This window comes from Sinocyclocheilus anshuiensis, unplaced genomic scaffold (assembly GCF_001515605.1).
Source record: "Sinocyclocheilus anshuiensis isolate Anshui unplaced genomic scaffold, SAMN03320099.WGS_v1.1 scaffold322, whole genome shotgun sequence".
Classification (NCBI taxonomy): domain Eukaryota; kingdom Metazoa; phylum Chordata; class Actinopteri; order Cypriniformes; family Cyprinidae; genus Sinocyclocheilus; species Sinocyclocheilus anshuiensis.
The window spans coordinates 752,906-779,808 of NW_015542366.1; the positions used below are offsets into that span (position 1 = coordinate 752,906).

The 26,903-nt window shown below is 35.4% G+C and overlaps 1 protein-coding gene across 1 annotated transcript; it reads right to left on the minus strand.

Annotated features, from left to right (window-relative positions):
- Window positions 1-3,591: 3,591 nt before the first annotated feature.
- Window positions 3,592-26,226, minus strand: LOC107692132 (gamma-tubulin complex component 3 homolog). Its single transcript, XM_016491060.1, has 22 exons — window positions 25,991-26,226; window positions 25,334-25,441; window positions 23,793-23,860; window positions 23,585-23,668; window positions 23,261-23,472; window positions 21,564-21,736; window positions 20,765-20,877; window positions 17,935-18,060; window positions 17,250-17,318; window positions 16,817-16,949; window positions 16,485-16,651; window positions 13,453-13,563; window positions 12,255-12,363; window positions 11,057-11,246; window positions 10,763-10,898; window positions 10,580-10,648; window positions 8,645-8,780; window positions 8,449-8,537; window positions 8,227-8,358; window positions 7,989-8,129; window positions 6,120-6,236; window positions 3,592-4,344 (listed from the first exon to the last, which is right to left on the minus strand). Exons 1-22 carry the CDS (start codon window positions 26,064-26,066, stop codon window positions 4,189-4,191), a joined length of 2,715 nt encoding a protein of 904 aa, XP_016346546.1. The 5' UTR covers window positions 26,067-26,226; the 3' UTR covers window positions 3,592-4,188.
- Window positions 26,227-26,903: the final 677 nt, after the last annotated feature.

Here is a 26,903-nt window from a genome sequence, read left to right on the forward strand (position 1 = left end):
CAAATTTCAAAATTAGAATTTGAAATTTGTATTTTAAAATTTTAACTTCAATTTGTGTTTTGAATTTTTTTAATTTTGAATTAAATTCTAATTAGAAAACTCATTCAAAATACCAATTTAAAATTCAAATGTTTAGTTTTTAACTGAGAATATTGAGAAAGTTCTAATTCAGATGGAATTCAGTTTCAGGCTTATAAGTGATGTCATCAACAGCAACAATTTTGAGCAGCTAAACATAAAGATCTAAATATAATAGCTGTTATGGCTTCATGGGTCAGAATGATTCATTTATTCAGAGGTAAAATCAGCACAACACATTCTCAAATATTTACTAAAGCAAAGACAAACAGAAGCTGCAAACAACCTTGAGCTACAGTTCCCATATATTTCTCCCAATACTACTGATTGATTCACAAACATACACACACACATTCACAGCTCCTCCTACCGATTTTTTGTATGATAACAGTAAGTCGTCTGACGAGCTCCTCCAGAGAGTCCTCTCCCATCTTCACCCACAGGATCATGATGAGCAGGACACAGAGAACCAGGAGCAGCGGCAACACGCTGTGCTGCTGCTCAGGAGAGAAGGAATCTGATGAGGGGAGAGAGGAAGCCGTCTCGCTGCTCAAACCAGTGCTGCTGCTGCCACAAGAGATGCTGAAGAGAGAGAGAGAGAGAGAGAGAGAGAGTGTGTGTGTGTGTGTGTGTGTGTGTGTGTGTGAGTGAGAGAGACAGAGAGAGAGTGTGTGTGTGTGTGTGAGAGAGTGAGTGAGAGAGAGAGCGAGAGAGAGAGAGAGAGAGAGAGTGTGTGTGTGTGTGTGTGTGTGTGTGTGTGTGTGTCTGTGTGTGTGTCTTTGTGTGTGTCTGTGTGTCTGTGTGTGTGTCCAGGCAGAGTCAGCACACACACACACACACACACACACACACACACGTATGCACATGAGTGATGTTAATATGTACTATGACAGCAATTTATGAAAACTGCACAAAAACAGAACATGACCTACAAACATGCATGTGCTTAAGCATATATACGTAACAGCGTGTGAGATGTCATATCTACTTGTTATCCTCTTTAGCAGCTAGAACAGAGTCTGAGAAAATGACTGCACTGAAATCACATCTGACACACTGCAGACATCTGAGGGCAGAGCATCACTGGTGCTTTATACATCACCGTCAAGGTCAAGAAAGGACATTTGGGTTCGTTCTGGGGTATATCCGTTATTTTGATATGTTTTTATGAATATTAAATGGCTTAATGTTTTCCCTACTGTTAAAGCAAACAACTGCACAGATGTAGCTCAAAGAACCGTGGATGAGTTTAGTACTGCATTAGCATTACCTGTATTATTTTCACTTCGCGAGGAGCCCGAGATCCTCTGGGTTTTTCTGAACATGGCGACACCTTGTGGTCGAGAAGCAGAATTTCAAGATGCCATGACTGCGTTTCCGTGGAGAGGAAAACAAATGATAGTCAAAACAAAGAGCAAACTCGCGCCAGTAAAGTCATTACTGCATAATAAATCGCGACATATGATCTACCTTTTATGACGCGTAGGCTACAATGTAAACTGCTTGTAGATTAGCTTTAAGCTTCCGATAAGAAAAATACTCAGTTACAAGGTAACTAGCAACAAGACGAATACTGCATTAATATTAATATAGTATAATTGCAATACACGTTACTTCATTTGTGAATGGCGCCATTCGGATTTTAACTGGCGTTGTTGATAATATAGACCTGAAAATACAGTAGTGCTCGTATGTTGCTATGGAAAACGGTCCATACAGTTATTAGTCATTATACAAAAATATTTGACTACGCAGTTCAGCGATTAAACAATAAAAATCAAGTATTTCAGCGAGCCGTATAAATTAAACACTGTTTATTTTGTACATCAGGCTAGATAATAAGCTAAAAAAAAGTTAACTGCCTAAAAACAGTTTAAAATTCTGATTTGTGTGATCTTGGAGTTTTCTTGCAATCAATGAATCAGTCCGTCTGTCTGTAGATGCCAGGATAGGTAACAACAGGGTTGCAAATTTAGGTTGTTTGTGGCATTTTACTGACAAACTTACATTTCTCACGAATGAAAGATACATATTTCTTTGATTTTTTTCTTTCAATAAATAGGCTAATTTGTGTAAAATAAGAAAATTAAAAATATTTACCTGCTTTTCCACCTCGCCGTAGGTCCCAAATAATATTATTTCTGGGTGAAAACCATGAGGTAATATCTATATAATATCTTATAGAAAATATCCTATTACAAATATCCTAGCAAAATATTACTGTCTAGTAGATCTCTCTCTCTGTCACACACACACGCACTCACGCACAAAGGCACCTATAAACTAAAATTTAATACCATACGCATGAGATTGTATTGTAAACACTGTAATATATGCAAATTACTAAATAATAAAATTTACGTCAGTTATACATAAATGTACAATTACTGTACAATCCATTACAACTAACCAAGCTTTTCATTACAATTATCTTTTCAGCTGTATAGTTTGTACAGCTGTAAGTTTTATTGTAGCTGTAATTTTAAGGCAATAAAAAAACTAAAATTTAATACCATATGCATGAGATTGTATTGTAAACACTGTAATATATGCAAATTACTAAATAATAAAATTGACGTCAGTTATACATAAATGTACAATTACTGTACAATCCATTACAACTAACCAAGCTTTTCATTACAATTATCTTTTCAGCTGTATAGTTTGTACAGCTGTAAGTTTTATTGTAGCTGTAATTTTAAGGCAATAAAATCAGTGCAACAAACTCAAGTACACCAACTTCACAAATAGTTAACGATCTTCAATATTAAAATTAAGTCTAAAAACTTAGTAATAAAATATCTTGCTCACATTTTAATTATGAACCACCGCTTTATTGATACTTGCACTTTGAATTTACCTTTAAAACCAAAAGGAAAGTGACCACATTTTTATTTTATATAAAAAGGTTTATTTGTATGAGAAACTAATGACAGGATGTTTGCTCATTTTGAACTCTGCTTTTGTACACGTGTGCTATACAGTGAAGGAGTTAAATCCCTTTAATGGACAATCATTTTACTCTGCTTCACCCTCAAATCTCTGCGACACATTAAAAGACCGATAAAAAAAAAACTTGCAGTGGCACCTCGCTGTCTTTTCCATTGAATCCAAGGACAAAAGAAATGTATCAGTCCATTTTCATCTTCACCACAAAAGTGTGCACTACTGGGGAGGAGGGCGAGATGAATTTTCACCAGCTTTACCAAGCCATTTCCATCAATACATTTCATGAACATGGGAAAGACAAGGGATAAACACTACAACAGTAATCTATAATCTTGCCCATAATAATCCAATACTTCAGAATAGTAACTTTGTCCTCACAGTATCAACCTGAGGCTCGATAAGATCACACAGCATTGTGGGTAATTGATTTTGCATGTACGAAATGAGGGGAGTTTACAGGATCTTACAGAGGTCATGTAGTTAATTTAAGTTCATGTAATTTAACAAGTCCATTTATATAAATTAAAGAACTGGTTGACATTTAAGTTTTTTTTTTTTTTTTAGACGCAGTACAAAGATCACAGCCTGTATAATTACAAACTTAACAACAAAAATATATGTAATAATGAAAATGGACTCAGAGGAAAAAGGTTCCTTCAACACTGATCCAGAACCAGAGGATGCCACAAAAGCACCAGAGAAATTGACTGACTTCACAGCCAGATTTGTCCTTTTTTTTCAACATCAGGAGACATTAAGGCAAACAAACTCGCTTCAAAATGAAAAAAGAAAGGGCACTAGAAGAAAATCAATCAATGTAAATAACAAATAGACTTAAATATTACCAAAAATGTAAACACAAACACAATTCTTTACAAAAACAACACAAAAACTAATATTCACACATTAACTGAAGAAAAAAAAAACCCCACAACAGACCTGTGACCTTGTGCTACTGACAATTACACTGTAAAACCACTAGATAGTCGACTGTGTGTGACTGAAATTATTTGGCGATGACAGTGAAATAGGATATTCTATAAACAGTTTCCCTGTTATACGAGTTTCTTACAGAGCGCCAGAAAAGTTCCGAGTAGCCCTATTAATAAACAGTCTCTTGACAGCATCCACATAACATTAACTTTCCCAAAGTCTGCAAGGTCAGATGTTAGAGCTTCGTCTCCCTCTAGTGGCCCCTAGCGAGGGCCGCAGGCGCGGATCACGAGCCTTGTAGTGCTCATTGAAGTCCAGACGGAAACTGAGGAACTGAAGACTCTCATCTGTCATTAGCAGCCGCAGAAACTCCTGCACTATGCCCTAAAGGAGAAGAGAAAGAACCATCTCAGGGTTATATGAGCTTCAGATGCTTGTTTATACACAACGTTGAGCTTACTAGACTCTTACACTGAGTTCACATGTTTCTATCTCTTGGTATTGTAGCTGCCACCCAGGGACAACGGATGAAATGTATCTTTAAGCTAATAATGTTACAGTATATATACTGTGAATTGTCCCTAAATAAATAAATATAATTTAAATAGTTTTAGTGGTATATAGATGACTCTAATCGTTATTGAACAACATTAGCAGGTTTGAAATTATCAGTATTGGTTCGTATTGAAAGCAGATCATATCAGGACTTATTTCAAGTAGGAAAACATTTTTTGTCAGGTTTTGTGTCAAAGTTTTCAAAAACTTTTATTCATCTGTTTTAATATACAGTACAATTTTTAAACTATGACTGTCAGATTTCAAAAGGTTTTTCTTTAGAATTTTTCTTCTTTTAATACTTAATATTTTTTTAATTACATTATAAATTTATATAAAACATTATATTAATTTTTGAAAAAATACATATAATTTTTTTAAACCTCCAAGCATGCAAATTGATGATAAACATTGATAATATTGGTCATAACCAAAATAATTATCAATAATCGTCAAGACATTGGTATACTGAAAAGAGACAAACGTTTACATGATAATTCTAATAATGAAATTTGGACATATTCCAATTATGCGTTTAATATCTCCAGTATTTCCACAAGATTATAGTGAGAAAACAAGGAGCAGGTCTTAGTTTATTCAAAATATACTGATTACATTTATATTACAATAATATTCAAATAGCTCTAAAGCAAATAAATGTCTTTCCATAATAAAGGGTTTAACCAGAATATGGGCTTTAATCAGAAAATTATGTTCATATAAACATGATCGATCAATGTCCATTCTACATTATTATCTAGTATTATCAAGTACAATATGTGGTAAGTATAAACCACATTCTGCTGTAATTGTAAAAAATTCACATTAAGTGTTGTAGCAGACGTAATGTGTAGATCAGCATAAAATGCTCTACTATACACCATTAAGCATGTTCTCTCACGCTGATCCCTGCTGGTTCAGCACTTTTTCATGCATGCATGAAGTGATATTTGGTTTATTGGGTGAGCATATTAAAGTGTATGAAAGGGTATGTAGGGTACCTGATAGAAGTGTGTGAGTAATCTGAGCTGAGAGCACATTTTTGGTATGGTGTCTTTAAACTCCTGCACACGTCTGTTTTCCTCAGCCTCCTGCTCTGCTGTTACACCCCACTCACCCTGAAACACACAGAAACAGAGCTATAAACAAGCACAGAAAAAGACACACACACACACACACACACACATTTGTTTACAGAAGAAAGAAAAAACTTAATGACAATAGAAAACCAACATATTCAAATAGCTCTAAAGCAAATAAATGTCTTTCCATAATAAAGGGTTTAACCAGAATATGGGCTTTAATCAGAAAATTATGTTCATATAAACATGATCGATCAATGTCCATTCTACATTATTATCTAGTATTATCAAGTACAATATGTGGTAAGTATAAACCACATTCTGCTGTAATTGTAAAAAATTCACATTAAGTGTTGTAGCAGACGTAATGTGTAGATCAGCATAAAATGCTCTACTATACACCATTAAGCATGTTCTCTCACGCTGATCCCTGCTGGTTCAGCACTTTTTCATGCATGCATGAAGTGATATTTGGTTTATTGGGTGAGCATATTAAAGTGTATGAAAGGGTATGTAGGGTACCTGATAGAAGTGTGTGAGTAATCTGAGCTGAGAGCACATTTTTGGTATGGTGTCTTTAAACTCCTGCACACGTCTGTTTTCCTCAGCCTCCTGCTCTGCTGTTACACCCCACTCACCCTGAAACACACAGAAACAGAGCTATAAACAAGCACAGAAAAAGACACACACACACACACACACACACACATTTGTTTACAGAAGAAAGAAAAAACTTAATGACAATAGAAAACCAACACCGTCCCCATAAAAGGATCAGCCACTCTTGTTTTGGCCTATACCTTTGCTAATGGCCACTTTCCAGACTCAAATAAAGGAGTGGAACATAATTCTCTTTGCATGGAGATTATCAGACGCCTTTACAGTGATGGACACACTGAACATGTGACTTAACCATTAGGAATGTTCTGGCTTAAAGAAGTCTTGCCTTCTTTGAACTTCAGGTTATAGCAATGGCCATCTTTGTTTTGGAGCATATGGATTTGGTCAATTTTTTACAAATGTTTTTGAAACCCCTTATGCTCACCAAGCTGCATTCATTTGATCAAAAATGCAGTAAAAACAGTAATATTGTCAAATATTACAATTTAAAGAAACTGTTTCTGTTTAAATATAGTTTAAAATGTAATTTACTCCTGTGATGAAAAACTGAATTTTCAGCTTTGATTACTCCAGTGTCTTCAGTGTCACATGATCCATCAGAAATCATTCTGATATGCTGATTTGCTGCTCAAGAAACATTTTTTATTATTATCAATGGCATTATTACCAATGAAAACTGTTGTGCTGCTTAATATTTTTGTGGAAATGGTGATACATTTTCAATTTTCTTTTAAAGGGGTCATATGATGCTGCTAAAAAGAACATTATTTTGTGTATTTGGTGTAATGAAATGTGTTTATGCGGTTTAAAGTAAAAAAAACACATTATTTTCCACATACTGTACATTATTGTTTCTCCTCTATGCCCCGCCTTTTTGAAACGCGTCGATTTTTACAAAGCTCATCGGTCTGAAAAAGCGAGGTGTGCTCTGATTGGCCAGCTATCCAATGCGTTGTGATTGGCCGAATACCTCAAGTGTGAGACGGAAATGTTACGCCGTGTCCGGACGGAGCGACGAAACAAAAACATGAAAACCCATTACAAACGAGGCATTTGTTGCATCCAGTGGGGACATAATTACTGATTATATTTGAGCGGCGTTATGCAAATCTTCCCAGATCGTGACGTAGGTATGTGGGGGCGTGTTAGAACGAGCCGTTTTAGGTAGGTGTGGCTAACTCTTAACTTTTATAAAGAATATCTCTTTGGATTTGAGACTTTAGTCTTTGCAACTTTACAGATCTTCTTTATGCACCAAGAGCTTGTAATACTCCAAAGAGAAAGGAAAAAATGAAATCGCATCATATGACCCCTTTAAAAAATAATCCTCCATCAGTTAAAAGCAATATTTGTCTACAGTATTACACTGGAAGTAGAAAATCTGTGGGGCAAGACATTCTGGAGGTTTTAAAAAGTAGAGATATAAGGATCATATTTTGGTGATGCTGCACGTAATAATGATGCTATGCTTGTTTGTCACAGGTTTGCAAGGAATAAACAGTTCCCATTTTAAATAATCCCATTCTCAAGTGGAAAAAATACAGTAGTTTTTACCTAAAAAAACTAAAATACATTACCTAAAAAAAATAGTTTCATGGCCACTATCTAGCTGGTAAATGTTCTGATTTCACTTGTCAAAATGTGCCAATTTTTTTTTTTGGACTGCATACAGTATACAGGATGAAAGCACAATGACTGTAATATCATTACCTATTCAACTTACATTAAATGTGTGGAAAAGCACTGATTTGATTGACTGTCTGTACATACCATTTCTTCCCTCTGTCTCTTCTTGTCCTCGAATTGGATGCGTAGCTGCAGCTCTTCTAGTGCGGAGCGGTACAGTGTGTCCTGAGCATTCTGGAACTCAATGATCTGATCAAACACTGCGCGCAACTGATTCAACAGACACTGCAAACACACACAGAGGACAACAGAGTTACAGAAATGAGGACAAGTACGAGGGATCACCACCGGTACACAATTACCCTGTGTAAGTGCATCGTACCCTGTTGTTCACATCCAGCAGGCAGCGAGAAATGATGGAGTCCAGGAAAACGTCATGAGCTGCTATAATGTGATCCAGATCCTGAGCCTGCTGGACCTTATTCCACAGCTCATCCCAAGAGCATTCCAACACCTACAGTGACACAAAAACAATATGATAAATAATATGGCTCAAATGTTGGAAGGAGAAACAGGAAAAAGACAAACATACAGAAGGACGTACCTCAAATGTGATGTAATACTGCATCTGATGGATGAAGTGAACCATCTCGGAAGCGAGAACGTGACATTGGTGCAGCACACCAGAGAGCTCTGCGCAAATACACAGCACACATCTCATCTGTCTGCTGAGAAAGGTAGATGTGGCAAACAGATTAAGTTGGTTTTATAACATCTAACAGAATGAAAACAGCACTCACCCGGCATGCTCTTCAGCAGTTTGGCATTACACATTTGACCCTTCCATATATCTGTGAGGATGTACTCCATTCTTTTAGCCCTCCACAGGAAGTTGAACACTCGCAGGTAGTGGCTCATGCATTCACGGGTGAACACCTGACACAGGTATGACATACACTGTGGTTAGGGATGCACTGATAATAGCATTCTGGCCCATTTTGAAAAGCTGATAATTATTTTAAATGTCATGGCCAATAACCGATTAATGCCTGATATTAAAACGCTGCACATTTTGTCTAAATAAATTAGAAATGAAACACTAAAAACTAAAATCAATCATTTTAAAGACTACAAGTGATTTAGGCATCACAACATCATAATATATGAAAAATCAACAGAAAAAAACCCCCCTGCAAACTATTTTTGTATTCTGGGTCATTTTTGACCCGGTGGAAAATAAGCTAATAAAATAGTCATAACTTGAAATTTTTCAACAAAAACATTGTATCAGTTGATACCTATTAACTTCTCGTTAATAGGTGTTCAACATTATAAATGAATGCTGCAGTCAATTCAGCAACTTGGCTCACTGAAATTTACTAGTTGGTTCTTGGACAGCCCTTGGTATGGGTCTCAGGGATAAGTATTGGTCTGGATCTAAGTCTCAAGTGGTCTAGTCTTGGTCTTGGAGGTAGGGCTGGACGATATGGCCAAAAAAAAAAAAATCATATCTATGTATTTTTTGTCTGAAATGCGATATACAGTATATATCTTGGCATTATCTACAATTTCTATTTGGAATCATATATACAGGTGCATCTCAATAAATTAGAATGTCGTGGAAAAGTTAATTTATTTCAGTAATTCATATGCTATGCATTGTGCAAAAAACGGGCTAAATTCACATTACATTCTAACATTGTAACATTACAATCTAAAAACAAAAATAATGCTTTTTAAAGCAGAAGTTCAAATTCACACTAAACTAAAAATGTAAGTAAATAAACACAAGAGCACAGATTAATTGCATTTTATTTTTGATTACCCCATTACTGCTATCTGCTATTATAAAATACACTTACTTGTAGGTTTAAAATTCTACATATGACAATTATTGTGCTCCTATTCTATTGCGCTCCATCTGTTTGGCACGCATGCGTGCGGTGGTGCTCATTCACTGAAGTCTGCGAAGTGTAGCGGAGAATTGCATGCAAAAGGATCCTGACAGCAAAATGGAAATATTTCCATGACTTTCTAACGTTTACAGATGGAGAATATACCTGTGAAATGTAAGTTATGCACTGAGGAAACCAGCACATCTCAAACGCATTAAACAGTGCGAGTAGCCTATCTGTCAGCAGCACATGAGTCTGTCAGAGCATCTGACGGGCTGAGCCGCTTTAAACTATACATGTTAACTATATCTTAGGAGTTATTTTAAAGCCCTTAATATAAAGCATGTCTCATGTTTAGGACAAATTGGATTATGCACTTTTCCCGCAGCAGCTCACTCTATGTCTACTGCTATTATTTAGATGCACTCGTATCAAACTACTGTATGTCAATATAAACCATATTGCGACATACCATATCGCTTATAAAAATATATGTTGATATATCGTACAAACTCGATATACTACCCAGACCTACTTGGAGGGTCTGGTTCCAAGACCCAGACCAAGAATAGAATGCTAAAACGATGCAATATTTTTTTTTTTTTTATTTAGTGTTTAATGTTTTAAATCTCTCCCAGGTCAAACCCCAAATGCATTATGGGCTAACAGTAAAGACTAACTTTAAGTGATCAGAAAAATCATGCTGCATGCAGATGTGAGTGTGGACTTCAGCGCCCTGTGCTGATGAGGAAAAATACATCACGCAAAATGTCAGAATGAAAAGACGGAACTCGGATAAGCAAAGTTAACTTTGGGCTTATGCCAAAAGAGTTTATTTACCGTGGCAATGGGGCCCTCTACATGATAGTCCAAACTGAAGACATCCCAACCAGTGTCCCCTGGAGAAACCTGGACAAAAGAGGACACCAGCTCCACATTCAGTGATGCACAATTTTGTACTAGAATGTACCATCAGCCTGCATTTCTTTTGTTTGTTTTTTTGACTCAGTCCCTTCTACGTACCTCCAGCAGCCGGACGTCAAGCCTCTTCAGTATCTCAGGACTGTCAAACTGGGCATTGGTTGCCCTGACAGCGGTCTCCAGGATACCGGTTAGATTGTGTTGGTAAAGAGTGGTGGCAGCCCTCACCAACTCTGGCCTGAGAGAGAGCAAGAGATAAAGAGAGATCGAGGAGTCGAAGAAAAGAGAACGATCGGTTATAAATCAACAATGAAATCAAGCACACTCGCATCAAGCTAAAACAGAGACGTCTATGCTTTAATGACAGGTCACCCATGAGCACACACACAAACTTACTTGAGGAGGTCCATGAGGTGTCGGATGAAATCTCCCTGGCCCAGCAGCAGGTATCTCCTCATGGCCTGAAGATGCTCCAGCAGCTGGTAGTTCTTATTCAACACATCCAACAGATACTTACTGGTCTCAAAATATGCAGCATCAATATTACTCTGAAAGGCCCCTTCCAGATCAGTGAACAACTCTGCCGCTGAGAAAGAGATACACAGTGTTTTAAATAAAAGTAAAAACATGAGAGGAAATAAAAGTGGTAAATTAAGAAAAAGAGGAAAGATGAGAAGAAAGACTTAAAATAAAAATAAACAATTTTGGTAAATCCTTTTGGCAAACATTACCAGAAATTTACAATATACTAAAAAAACTGAATAAAGACAAAACTTATAAACAAACAAAAAACAAACAAACAAAATGGGGGGTGGGGAATGAAATGAAACTAAAACGAGGGGTTGAAAAACTAACTAAAATAAAATAACAGAATTTGTGAAACTGAAATATTTTTGTTGCCAACAAGCGTTCAGCATCCTGTTTTCCATCCACCAAGCAGCAAAATATTTCTTTTAGCTGTGATTTTTGTATACATAAATTAAAAAGATTTTACTAATTTTATGTGTAAATAACACTATAGTTAAAGAATCACTTAAGTGACAAAAACTTTAACTTTTAAAACCACTGAAACCAACTAAAACTAAGCTTAGATTCAAAGAAAACTTGAAAAACAGTAAAACAAGTTATAAACTATAGCTAAATGACTGTGTTATAAAAGTATTACAAAATTACGGTAAACATGGTTTTTGCAAGGTTATACAAAGGATATACATGTAAAGACCAAACAGCTTTAAGGCCAGAAAAAGTAAAACACAAAGTCAACGCAGAGAACGAAAGAGAAGGACAAAACACCAGAAAATAAAGAACCTTCTAGAAACACACTGAAGGACAGAGATGTATGCTAGAGCCTAAGAGCATTGATTAGCCATGCTAGCAAAGAAGTTAAATACAGCCAGCGTCGATATGGACAACTACACCAGACAGGCGGTCAAAAACAGCACTTTCCTCCAAAACAGATCAATCCTTCTCTCTCCACTTTCTCCATCCCTCGCTTTCAGCAGGTTATTTAACTATTAGCTGCCATTATGGCCACAAATATCGCATTAGACAGCATAAACAGCTATTTTAAGTGACTGCATTAGCGCTAGCTCACCATCTTTGGGAGAGTCGGTGGATTTGGAGGCGGGCATGATCTTTCCCGGCGGCGTCCTGTCGTGGCATACCTGATGCAGGAAGTTGATGGATTTGCCAATGAGTAGCACCTGGAGAAGGACAGAAAGGAAGAAAACAAATCATTATAGGCTCATTTTAGTCTGAAAATGAATCACTATTAGTTAATGACTTGCATTAAACAACCAAATTGGAAGAAAATGTGAGTGGTGCTTGGCTGTGCAAAATACACATCCTTCCTAGTGTGTACTGGGTGGTTGATATAGGTCAGGTCAAACATGAGGACAAGTGTGCTATTATATACTTTATTGTACACATTTTACCTGGAGAGCAACAAAATGAGCATACTACTACTATTAACATATTTATAAAAATATACTGTATTTGTAATATATCATTTAATACGTATTATATTTAAATATTATTTACTAAAATGTGTTTATATACAGTGGGTACGGAAAGTATTCAGACCCCCTTCAATTTTTGTATAAATCTTATACATAAAATATTATACACTTTCATACAAATGTATTATTTGTTATATAAATGTATAACAAAATATTTTATATGTATTATAAGTGTATTATTTACTGTGCATGCTATAATATAAATATATTATAAATTATTTTCATTTTTGTGTTAATTTTATATTATATTATATGGTTATTATGTTGCCTATGCTCAAATATATTATGACCACAAACATAATATATTTATAAGAAATAGATTAAAATAATAAATGTAATATACATCAGAATTTATTATGTATAAATATTTAAGTGTATTAATTGTAAACAAATACATTATTTTTGTGCTCATTTGATCACTCAATTTTTTGTGTATGATAATCTTATCTTCCATATATGTCCCCAAGACTTATACTGATGGAGGTCCCAAGCCATTTTTAAGGATTAGAATCCTGTACATAAAATTTTATAGAATCTTTTGACAAGTGCTGATAAGCAACTATCAAGTAACCACCCATAAAAAAACAGCACTGTTGTGGCAAGTTCTGCACAGAAAAACACAGCTCACATTTTCTTTAAAACACATAAACATCTAATTTTTGTAGTCTTGTTCATAGATCAATAACAATATGCCATCTACAATATGCCATCACAGATTATAACTCAAAGTCAATGTAAAGTACATGATATACTATCATGGTATAAGTGCTGTACCTTCCTGGCTTGATCCATGGTGATGAAGGAGGGGATCATACTCTTCCTCAGAGAGTACTTGTCATGCCACAGTCTGTCCGTCTTCACTGTTGGGTCTGAGGCTACAAAGAACTGAACACCCGTATTAATAGTCAGATGGAGTTCTTAACTTTTTGTTTGTTTTAAGAAACTTCTTATGCTACTACCTGTAACACACACACACACACACACACACACACACACACGTGCTCATAAGTTTACATACCCCTTGGAGAATATGCAAAATGTTAATAATTTTCATAAAATAAGAGGGAACATGAAAATTGCATGTTATTTTTTTATTTAGTACTGTCTTGAATAAGCCATTTCACATAACGGATGTTTATATATACTCCACAAGACAAAATAATAACTGAATTTGTAAAAATGACCCCGTTCAAAAGTTTACATACCCTTGAATCTTAATACTGCGTGTCATTTCCTGGATGATCCATGACTTAGGGGTATGTAAACTTATGAGCACAACTGTATATTAATGTTTACACTGATGAAACATCACTGCAGCTCAAAGACAAATAAATGACCTCCACTGACACACACAAATGACCTTTCTGTGGTAATTACACAGATGGAGGGAACAAAAGCAGAAGAGCACATCAGTACTTTCAACACGGTAACTATTAAAATGACTATTGCCAAGAATAACGATGGCGAGCGAAACGAGGAGCTTGTAAACCTTTGGCCCAGGAGGAGAGCGGCGTCGATGGGTGCATTAATGATATAACCCACTCCGTCGCCTCCACCCTCAACACTGCTTACACTGTGAAAAAGCCTGTTACACTTCAGCGAGGGTGAGATTAAATCCTGTGATTACATGTAGGAGTGTCTGATTGGTGCCTGTGTGAAGGGGAAGCTGGGAGTTGATTGGGCGATAACTCTTCTATGCCCGACAACTTCAAACTCAGTCGAGTGGGCATAGACTAAGTAAAAAAAGATTCATTGACACCATTTGGTAATGGTGGAGGACAAGGAGAAGTAGATGTGAGAGTGATAGTGGAGAGAAAGAGACAGAAGGCCATAGAGGAAGTGGAAGGAGACGGGCCCATTAGCACACCCTCATCTGGGTGTCTGTGTGTAGGAGACTGTGGTTCACTATGTCTGGAACACTAAATCACACTCAAGTGCAGCTGTTTTCTCAGACACACAACAGTGCACAAGTCAACAGAGTCAATTTGAGGACACTGGCCTGAGTTCAGCTTCCATTATATGGTGGAACAAAGTCCAATAGTTTAATTTTTTTTATTTAATTATTAACTTTGTATTGATTAAGTGTTTTTTTTTTATAAATCTACCAAGTACTTACAAAATATAAAATGGAAGAACAATAAGAAAAAACAAAAACAGTGTAAAAATGTAATTTAAAAAATTTAAAGGCATGTTTTTTTAATACTAAATTAATATATGTATGCATATAAATATAAATTAATGATAAATAAATATTTGCATGCACGTGTGTCTGTGCAAATATTTGTTTATTGTCATTCATTTGTATATGCATGTGTATAAATTGCTGAATCAGATTTTTGAATCACTAAAATTCTAAAATGGACAGTCTGAACTAGGGGTGTACGATATATATCGTCTGCGATAATATCGTAATTGTTGTTTTAACGACGTGCGATTTGACATTATCGAGTATTTTGCAAAAACCATTCAAAACATCCCTACAGACCACACGCATACATTACTCATGCCGAATACAGCCACAGCGCTGTTTTGTGTCTCTGAGCAACATGATTCGTTTTAATGATTCGGTTCAATCGCAATGACTCACTTATTAAGAGTGATTTGCTGCCACCTGCTGGCGGTTTTAATTTCACACCACAGATTAGCATCATGCAAAGGAGGGGTTTGGAAAAATAAATTGTTAAAAGAATCGTTTGGGAGTCGTTGAGCAAGTAAGGTAAAAATAAAGAAAGTGAAAAAGTGACATGACATGTGGCCAAGTATGGTGACCCATACTTGGAATTAGTGCTCTGCATTTAACATTTAACCCATCCAAAGTGCACACACACAGCAGTGGGCAGCCATTTTTTTTGCTGCGGCGTCTGGGGAGCAGTTGGGGGTTTTGCTCAAGGGCACCTCAGTCGTGGTATTGAAGGTGGGAGAGAGCGCTGTACATTCACCATTCAACTTTCTACAATCCCTGCCGGTACGAGACTCGAACCCACAACCTTTGGGTTATGAGTCCGACTCTCTAACCATTAGGCCACGACTTCCCCCAAATAAATGCATATTATAAGATGATGAAAGTGTTTTTTGACCTTGCATGCATGTCAACCTGTTGTTGGGGACTCCCAAAACCAAAATATGAACCTTTCATAACCCATAATAGGGGCACTTTAAAACTATAACCGTTAAAAATCAAATCAAATCAAATATAAATTATATATGAAAAACAACTTAAAAAACTAAATGAAATAAAATGTTTAAGATGCAGTATTAAACTAAAACACAAATAAAAATAAAATAAAGCTAAATATTAAAAAATAAGACCTAATAAAGAATACAAAACCACATAAAATTACAAACATCTAAATGAAAACATAAAAATAAAAGCTAATTCAAAATATTAATAAATACTATAATAGTATACAAACAATACTAAACTTGAAGCACTAAAAATGAAATAAAAATTAAAGCCAAACAGAAATATATATAAAAAAAGCTAATAACATTTTCAAAAGCATAATAAAATTACTAGAATTAAAATGAAAACTAAGTCAAAATATTAATAAATACTATAATAGCATACATAAAATCCTGAAATAACACTGGTCTGAACTGATTCATAGAAGCGAATTGAACTTTTTCAACATCTTATGTTGCTTATGAAGTTTAAATCAGAGACACTATTAAAAATCAAATTACAAAAGTAACTGCTCAAGTAATGAATCACATGGACACATACAGCAAGTTCTAACAAGGATATCTGGAAATGACTTTGCAAAGACAAGCAGTGTGTGTGTGTGTGTGTGTGTGTGTATCCTGACCTCATGGTACGTATCCTCCAGCTCCCCGTCGTAGATCCAGCGATACAGGAAGTTAAGAATGGGGTGGGACACCAGACCAAGGATGTGCTGGATCAACGCTCTCATGTGGGGGTCACCCGTCTTTCCATATGCATGTACTGCTGAGGCCAACTCTCCTCCTTTACGCCCTGAGAGAGAAACAAGGGTGAGGCAGATATCGGAAATCAAATCTTTGCATTAAACGCACCTTATTACTGTGAAATATGATCAGGAGTCTGACATTAATGCTGCATACATTTTAAATGTATTGTGTTGCAGTATGTACCTTATCAATGAGTTGGGTCATCACTAACCTTGGCAGTAGTCCACCAGTGCGGCCAGTGTTTTTAGCCGAACCTTGGGGTCGTAGGTCCATACCAGCAGTCTCCTCAGAGTCAGACTGCTGTCCACACTCATGTTTACACCCTGATCGTCTTCCACCTGGAGCTAAACACATATAGATGTCAGTCACCCTTTTCCACTGAAATAGTGCTGGTTCTCATGCTTGGTTGATTCAGTGTGCTTTTCACAACCTGCTTTTGATGCAACTGTCAGAAATTCATTTTATTTCAGACAGGGTACATAAATTGGCCAAGGCTTTGTGTCAGTTTGATCAAATTTCACTATATTATCTTGCAGATTTTTCCAGCTAGGAACCAGTGGTGGAAAATTCAGGCTTGAGCAAACGAATGTCTCGGGGTCAAACCCACATTTTCCCTTGCGCATCAAGTGATGTCCCATACTCACCTGTGCATGAAGTACAGACAACAATCTGTAGTATTCCTTCAGCTCTTGATGCAATGCAGCACAAAAACTCTGAGAATACAAACAGCAAGCAAAAGTGTTACTGAAATTATAGTGTGAGATATTCAATAATTATTCCTGGCTACAAACTACTGTTCAACAGTTTGGGGGTTTTAATGATTTTATTTGGTTAAAAATACAGTAAAAACAGTAATATCTTAGAATATTATTAAAATTTAAAATAACTATTTTCTATTTTAATTTATTTAAAAATGTTATTTATTCTTATGATGTCTAAGCTGAATTTTCTGCATCATTACTCCAGTCTTCAGTGTCACATGATCCTTCAGAAATCATTAAAATATGCTGATTTGCTGCTCAAAAAGCATTACTTATTATTATCAATGTTGAGAACAGTTAAAAAAAATTTTCAGGATACATTGATGAATAGAAAGTTCAAAAGAACAGAATTGATTTGAAATAGGAATATATGGTAAAAATTTAGAAGTCTTTACTGTTACTTTTGATCATTTTAATGCATCTTTGCTGAGTAAAAGTATTAACTTCTTTCCAAAAAGAAAAAAATAAAAGTTTAAAATGTATTATCTATGTATATGTATATATAGATTTATGTAAGGGTTAAGGATACATATGATATGTTCATTTCCAGTCGTGTCACATTTCCTACCTGTCCGACCAGGCCAAAGGCTCGATCCAGGCTGTGGGAATCTGTATATTTTCGAATCTTATTGTGGAGCCAGCCGAGCTCTGCCAGCCTGCTACTAGTGTCTCTCAGAGACTTACACAGTGGCACCTAAAGGACAAACTACACAATTATTAACTGTCTTACAACATGCACGGCAGGAGTATTATTACCCAACAATAACAGACTATAGGCAAAATGACTGAAATGTATTTATTTTATATTTTTTAATTAAACTAAAATATCTGCTGTAGGAAAAGTGTGGGAAATCAGAGTGTGTTTTAGTGTAGGCTGTCTGTGAACTGGCCAGTATGTAATCTGCCCTTGTGACACAGTGGCAAAGACATCTCATCAGTTCGAAGAAATGGCTTTGGCTAATCTCGACTTTCACTTATTTTGGCTCTTTGTGAGAGACATCCGTTCCATTCAACACAAAAACTCTTTAATCGCTTTTAATAAAAGGCCCATTTTAACCTTTGATTAAGTGTTCACTTGTAAAGGTCACCAAGATTCCTTCAAAGCAAACGGTTACTAAACAGACAACCAGTTCTTTTACTTTTCTTCCCCAAAGTGAGATGAACACAAAGAAGCTACAGCAAATCTCAGACTGAACACCATTACGAAGGGTTGATTTCTTACAGATTCTCACAGAACTCGAAGGAAATATGCAAAACAAAATGAGGTTCATAAAACAATGATCCATAGATTAGTTGGATTAGTTAAACTAATGACTTCTGGCTAAATTTCAAGAAATGCCCTCATATTAAGATTGATTCTATGCTTTATATAATCATATAGTGCATAAAAAGTGACCCTGACATAGAGGTTTATTTTTAGGTTTTATGAGAGGTCTTCAAGCATTCTTCTCCATCTGTTGTCTCATGGTTTTAGTACTATATACACGTCACAGCCAGAACAAACACAAACAGCTCTGGCCCATCAGAGTGTCTGCTTATCCAGCACATCACACTGGACATAAAAAGCACATTGTTCTTTTCCAAACAAATAGACGCACCATTTTAAAAGTGTCACTTAAAAAGGACACCTGATCGATCAACTATTATTCACCGTCAACATCTGCCAGGAATGTAAAAAAAAAAAAAAGGAAAAGGCCTTGGGAGCCTGATGGTGAGATCAACGCGAGTGAGATGAACACAAAGAAGCTACAGAAAAGAACCGTTTCCTATTTTAACGTATTTTAAAATGTAATTTATTCCCGTGAAGGCAAAGCTGAATTTTCAGCATCATTACTCCAGTCTGCAGTGTCACATGATCCTTCAGGAATCATTCTAATATGCTGCTCAAGAAATATTTCTTATTATTATGAGTGTTGAAAACAGTTGTGCTGCTTCATATGTTTAATATGAAAACCTTGATACATCTTAGATTAATTGAAAAGAGCAACATTTATTTGAAATTGAACATTTTTATTATAACTGTCTTTATAAATGGCTTTACTGTCACTTTTGATCAATATAATGCATCCTTGCTGAATAAAAGTAGTAATTTCTTAAAAAAAAAAAGAAAAAAAGAAAAAAGATCTACTGACCCCAAACGTTTGAGCAATAACATACAGTATTTAACCTATTTATAGGATATAACCCCTTTTTCTTTGGGAGCCTGATGGTGAGATCAACGCTTCTATATTTCCCATTATGCACTTACACAAGTAACTACAGATGCCCCTACTTAAGTTTGTGTAATAAGAAATCACATTACAAGTACTTTTATAAGAAGTGCTATACTAGAACATTCTGCTAATAATTACTTTCCCAGCATCTCAGTGTAGCTGAAGTGGGTAAGTAAATAAACGAAGAACTTAAAAATCTAGCAAAAGTAGTGTTTTATGCCAATAAATCAAAAACTTGCGTTTTACTTGCTTTGTTCATTTTCTTCACAATATAGTCATTATGAATGGCTGAGTGATTGATTTGCTGTTCATTATGATAAAATTCAACTGCATAGGCTTTTTACTTTTGGTGCCACTTAAATGAGTAATTAAAAACCTGCTTCATAAGAACACAACAAGCTAATATTGTGAACATATTCTCGTAAACTTCACACTCCATTCATAATTATACAACAAACTTCTTTCTTCATTTATCATTTTATGCTAATATACACTACTGTTTTTGAAGTTTCTTATGCACACCAAGGCATTTATTTAATGAAAAATACAATAAAAATAGTTGAGTTCGAAAAGAACCGTTTCCTATTTTAACGTATTTTAAAATGTAATTTATTCCCGTGAAGGCAAAGCTGAATTTTCAGCATCATTACTCCAGTCTGCAGTGTCACATGATCCTTCAGGAATCATTCTAATATGCTGATTTGTTACTCAAGAAACATTTCTTAATATTATCAGTTAAAAACCATCGTACTGCTTAATACTTTTGTGGAAGTCATGACACATTGTTTTTCATGATTCTGTGATGAATAGAAATTTCAAAAGGACTTTTTGAAATAGAAATTTTCTGTAACATTATAAATGTCCTTTCTGATCAATTTAATGCATCCATGCTGAATAAAATTATTCATAACTTCATAACAAATGATAGTGTATATTTTAGATATCACAAATATATCTCAGTTCCAATCTGTGGCATGACTGAAGCAGTTATTGTGCCAGTAGCTCTCAATGTGACAAGTACCTTTCAGAAAAATTTTGTTTGATTGTTCCTGTACGTTGCACGGTAACCGTGAACAGTCTAGTTACTGTAGTTATATAGTCTGCATGTGAGCGAGTGAGCAACAAAAATGAAAGAGAGAAAGACAGGACCAGAATGAAAGGAAGATACAGTTACTAAAGAATCACCTTTGAATCAATTTTGTAGCAATTTTCTGGGCTGCACATCTTGATGAACTTTCCATCTATTCCCTGGAAAACATAAAGAATGTCTCGGACGAGAGCATCCTCACCGATCTCAGCTTGAGCCAGATGAGGAGATAGAAAAATACAGTGAAAAGGGATAATTTAAATTAAAGTGCTGTAAAGGTCACACTCACAAATCTGTCACAGAGAAAGGTGCCATGTGGCTGACTGCATCTTAAAGGGGTCCTATTATGCTCTTTTACAAAGTCTTGATTTTGTTTTGGGGTGTACTAGAAAAGGCTCTCATACTAGGTTGTTCGAAAAACACATTATTTTTCACATATTTTACATTATTACAACACCTCTCTTCCCAGTCTGGCATGAACGGCTCAAATAGACTTTGAGCTTTGTAACTTTGCAGATCTTTTTTATGCTCAAACAGCAACATTACAGACTAACTAAAGTTGAAACAGTGAAAAAGCATAATAAGACCCCTTTAAACACCTCTGAAATAGTTCTTACTTCTCTCTACACTTAAAGGACAAAAATCAAATGTAAAGGACAATTAACTAGTCATAAGTAGTCTAAAAACTACTGAAAAACATATAACAAGGATTTGTTTACAGAGTGAAACATTTATAGCATCTACTGCATAAAACTCCCAGGCACCTGTCACTGGTGTTCAGCACATAATTTTAAAATACTATCCTTATTTATTTTAGTATATAATCACACAATTATTTCCTGAAATGTCCTGAGCATTTCCTTTAACAAAACATTGACTGTTGATGCAGACACTCACCACTGCCATCTCCATCTCGTCTCTGTCTCTGTGGGAGTTTGGATGCCGGACTGGAAGAGGGTCCACTGGGGGGACGAGGGGCAGCAGCTGCCCCAGAGGGGGAACTGGAGATCGGGAGAGTCCAGGCTAGACGAGACCCTCTCATAGACTCACCAACGGCCTGGGGTCCAGGTCTGAAAATGATATAAGTGGCAAAACTTTCTTATAAATACACTCAAGTTTATCTGAAAACCTCTGCATTTCATCATTTAACAGCCAATCTCTACTAAAGAAGGTCAAATTCTAGGAAGGTGTTCAAAAAAAAAAGTCCTAAAATGTTTACATTGTCATTTTGCTAAAAACATTTTCACCTCAAACCCCATTTTCTTGAAACTCGTCATTGATGCCCATTAGCAATACCTGTGGGAATTCACTAATTACTTCGTAACGGTGAGCTTTAAACAAATAATGACACTGAGGTTCAGACACTTTAATGATGCTGTTGGTTTGACAGATTTACTGTGAAATGGATCCAGTAATCAATTAATTCATGGCTTTGAGTACATGGCCATATTTAAAATATCTTAAGTGCTGCAGGTGCTAGACAGCTGCATTAATAATAGATGAGTGTACGGCAGTTCAATTAAACATGCTACAAATACAACAGCTGCATTACTGAAAAAATTCAATAAAAAAAAGATAGGAAGAGAATAAACCCATATGCTTTGTCATAGGCTGTTGCAGTGATAAAGCACTATATGAAGCACAATAAAACAATTCAAAATAAATAAAATTTATGAAAGTGTGTATTGCAATGTGATGCAACAGTATGCAACTGCTTACAGTAATAAACAGTTTCAATTAATATAATGAGAGCAATTAGTGTTGCTCATGTAAATAACTTCACTTTTTAGAAATGTATAGTAAATGCATGCAGTGAAAACCTCTTTACATGGGACATGATTATTTTCCTTGTAGACAAAAAACAATTACTGAAAAAATAATCTGTAAATATTTATATTTAAACAAACCAGAAACAGAGAAATGGAACCATTCTTAATGGATTGTAGTCAAATTCTACCCATAAACAGACAAAAAGTTCTGTCTTCAGAGATATTACAACGATTTCTGATCACATGACGCTGAAGACTGGAGTAATTACTGCTGAAAATTCAGATTTCATGAATACATTACATTTTAAAATATATTGAAACAGAAAACAGTTTTCATTTTAAATTGTATTTTTGATCAAAGTTTTGGTGAGCATAAAAGACCCGTTTCAAAAAAAAAAAAACGTACCAACCCCATACTTTTGAACAGTTGTGTTTGCATTGGTGTATTTCACAGTGGATGTTGCAGCTGTTCGACATGAAAATTAATTTTGACGATAGTTCACCTCAAAAATGAAAAATTATTTTCTCATTGTAAATAATGTTCTGAACCTGTATGAATAACTTTCTTCCATTAAACACAAAAAGAGAAATTCTTAAGAATAATTTAGTTATTCTTTAGAATGATCATAAAGCCTAAAAACCCAAAAACACCAATTTCACTTTCACATGATCACAAGACAATAGTATCAGTGTCGACTGGCATTACTGATAGCTACGTTGGTGCAATGTGGTATATGTGACTTTTATGGTACTATTTTTGTCCTTTTTGGAGCTTGACAGCCAATGGTCAATGTATGGAAAAGTCAGTCCATCACTGTCACTCACCCAGTGAGCAGAGATGGAGGGGTCGGTCCAGGCCCATTGATTGAGAATACTCCCATACTGCTGATGCCACTGGTAGCAATGCTGGAGTTATGGGCAGTCGCAGAGCGCTCTGGGTAGCTAAGCGGGAGGCTCTGGGGACGGGCGTAGTAGAACGGGGTGGAGTGGACATCACGGGGCAAAGCCTGGGCAAGCAGAGCTCCATAACTACACACCTGTGTAGGGGAAAAAAGAAACTCTGTCTTATACATAATGCAGAATGATTTTCATTATGTTACTGTGTAGTATCTGCAGAATAACTGCGGGAGAAACATCTCCGGAACATACAGGAACACGGTTAGACGGCTTCCTTGGGTCCTCACAGAGGCTGAGCAGGAGGTATAAGATGGACCATCTATGTTTCAATACACCCTGTTCACCAGAAACAAATACATCAACAAATATAACCATACGATATGCAGTTCATTATATCTAGTCTACACGTATCATGATAATAATAAGGACTCAATGTGCTGGCGATGAGCTGGATACCGACCTGGGTCTGAAGCTTTCTGTGCAACTCAGAAAAAAGGGCAGCATCTGCTTCCCGTCGTTGTTTTAATACTACAATAAATAAGAAAAAAATATATTATTTTGCATCTGAAACATATAAACCAGAAATATTAAAGAATGGCCTCATGAGTTTAGGGGCTGTTGACAGAACTATCACTAGCACTATTGGGCCCATATTGCATTATCACTAGAGATCGACCAATATTGATTTTTCTATAACCAATTATTTCTATGTTTATATGTCCAATAACTAATATGCAAAATTCTGTTTTTGTTAAATTATTCTATGTATTTATTAATTCATTTACCATTTTATGCCATCTCAGCAAAGACTATATTCAAGGCTAAATAAAAAAATAAAGATTTAAAATAATCTTAATAACACATTAATACTTTAATGAATTGTATACAATAATTTAACAACATACAATATTATTTCATAAAAAATAAAAGAAATAAAAATAACAATTATATAGCACCTTTTAAAGTGATATTTGCTTTAAAAAAAATAATGTCCATTACTATACTTTGAGTAAAAACTTTCCTAGTTTTTTTTATAATAACAACTGCAGAAAAATAAACAATAGGCAAAATAAATTGACAAAGTCTAACAATTTCAGACATAAAACATAAATAACACAGGAGTGTATAAACTTTGCATAAATGTAATTTGTTTTACATTTGTATAACTGTAATTTTAATCAAATTAAGGTTTAAGCATTGTTTATTAGGCTAAGGAGTAAAGACAGCTAATTCACTGGAATAATTATACATTGTCAGAAAAGTAACAAACAAAACAGTAAATACATTATGGTCCATTTCAAATGACATGCTATCGGAATTATTAATGTTTTTGTTGGTCTAGATTTTGAAATGCCTGCTAACTATGATATTTTTTGTTTTACAACGAGTAGCACATCTACAGGCAATCTGCCAGCAAATGACATGCACATCTTATCAATACTCTGACTATCACCCAACACATTTTTAAAAGCATTTATTGCATAAAACAAGTGTATTTTGCCCCATTCTATATGCATTATACTTGGAGATCGCAATCACTCACAGAGATAATAAATTATTTTCCACAGAGCTATATGTATGTCAATGACAATTAATAGTGAAATTAACAGAAAATGTTCATAGAATTTAGAAACCTTTAAACAAGTGGATCTGGTTAAACTGTATATAGAGTGGCCATTCTGTTGGAAGTTATAAGCCATTTATCCATGGATCTGATATTACAAAAAATGGTATGCAAATAAGGAAAAAATGCTTAAATATCAGGAAAAAAAATGAGGTAAAACTGATTAGCAGTCAATCTCTAATTATCACTACAATTGATGGTTGTTTGCATAATTTCATGCCATGCAATATCATATATATCATATAAATTGGAACTACTATCCTCCTGATCCACCAAACAGATAAAAAAAATCAGACCCTGCACAGCATGTTCTACGAAACCTCCTGAATGCACAACTGCTCTTGAATAACGTAAGGACAGGGTTTCAGATTACTCACATTCTTTTTTAATTTTCTCAGACACCAGAAACTCATCCCGTTCAATTGTGGGTGCGTAATTACTTCCGATGACCCGCACTGCATACTGGAACTGATGGGCTACATCAGCTGAGAACAATAACAGAAAATACACAAGCAAATCTGATTATACATACAGGCATTAGCTCCTCTTTTTGGAAACTGAAAGCAGGGATCATATTCTGTTATGTCTGCTGTTTCTACAGTCTCTAGGTCCAATGATGAACTGCTCATGTCCAACAATAAATGTTCTTCTTCACTCTATTCTAAAGTGAAATGTCTGTTTCTCATCTGTTTATGTCTATTGTGGACTCTCTGAGCTGTGTTTCCTTCAGATTAGGATTTAATTCATACATACATTTGAAATATGACAGCTGATAAAAGATGGCATAATAGCTTGAGTTCGAAGCATCAGGGTCTTTATTGACATGAAGGGCCATTTGAAACAGGGGCCCTGTTTTATCCAGCACCTCGCTGATGTTTTCCCAGCCTGTCCTCTTACAGCATCTCACCCTCAATCACATGCATTATCATATCACATCACATTGTCCGTTTTCAACGAAACTCACAGCATAGTCCATCACTACACATGCTAATCATGTTTTAGCAGCTGTATGACAGAATGAGATGTGTCTTTACCTTCACTCTTGCCCGTGATCTTACAGCACAGATTCTGTAGAAGCACGTTGGGTGACTTCTGATCAAGCGCCGCCATTGTGCACGTATATATTACCCTCCGTGCGAGCAGAAACGGTCCGCGGTATGTTTTTAACCGCTGTCGCTTTTCATCTGCTGGGTTTCAGCTCCTGGCAACAACAGCGCCATTTTAACGGAACCCGCCGAAAAGCGCCCCACAGTCGGACAGTCAACGGAAAACACAGCAGTGGTGCGCAGCGGAAACACAGCCGGCTGTAAAATAAGACTCCGGAAAAAGTTCCTCCCTACAAACGTTACTTAAGCGCAAAATATCATAAAACATGTTGAAAATGAATAATAATGCCACTACTACTACTACTACTACTACTGCTGCTGCTGCTACTACTACTACTAATAATAATAATAATAATAACAACAACAACAATAATAACAATAATAATAATAATAATAATAATTATTATTATTATATAGTTTGATTGTTTAAAGCCATTAATAATCAAAAATGTTGTCTTTTACTAAAAACTGTAAAGGGGTAATTAATCAGCTTTGATACGTGCTTGAATGGTGCACAGGACTATAAACAAGACCATTACTGGAATAAAATGAAAAAATCTGAATACAAACTGCACGATAATTTATCTGAATAATTATGATGTAATATTATTATATTAATTTTTGATATTCTATGTAATAATGATGATGATGATGATGAAGATGATTATGATTACTACTACTACCATCATCATTATTATTATTATTATTATTATTATTATAAATGTGTAAAGTAGAAGTAGGTTAGCTAAATGAATTGTACTGATATATTTTTGACTGCATCAATAAAAAATATTGTTTTTTTTACTAAAAGCTGTAAAGAGATAAATGGCTAGAAATGTAA

Excerpts from the sequence above, each read along its gene's own strand:
- LOC107692132 (XM_016491060.1), bottom strand. The coding sequence starts at position 26,066 with ATGGCGGCGCTTGATCAGAAGTCACCCAACGTGCTTCTACAGAATCTG. Across the intron at positions 11,247-12,254 it reads CACCGACTCTCCCAAAGATG|CGGCAGAGTTGTTCACTGAT; the intron begins GTGAGCTAGCGC and ends TCTCTTTCTCAG. Across the intron at positions 8,359-8,448 it reads AGTATTACATCACATTTGAG|GTGTTGGAATGCTCTTGGGA; the intron begins GTACGTCCTTCT and ends GTGTCACTGTAG.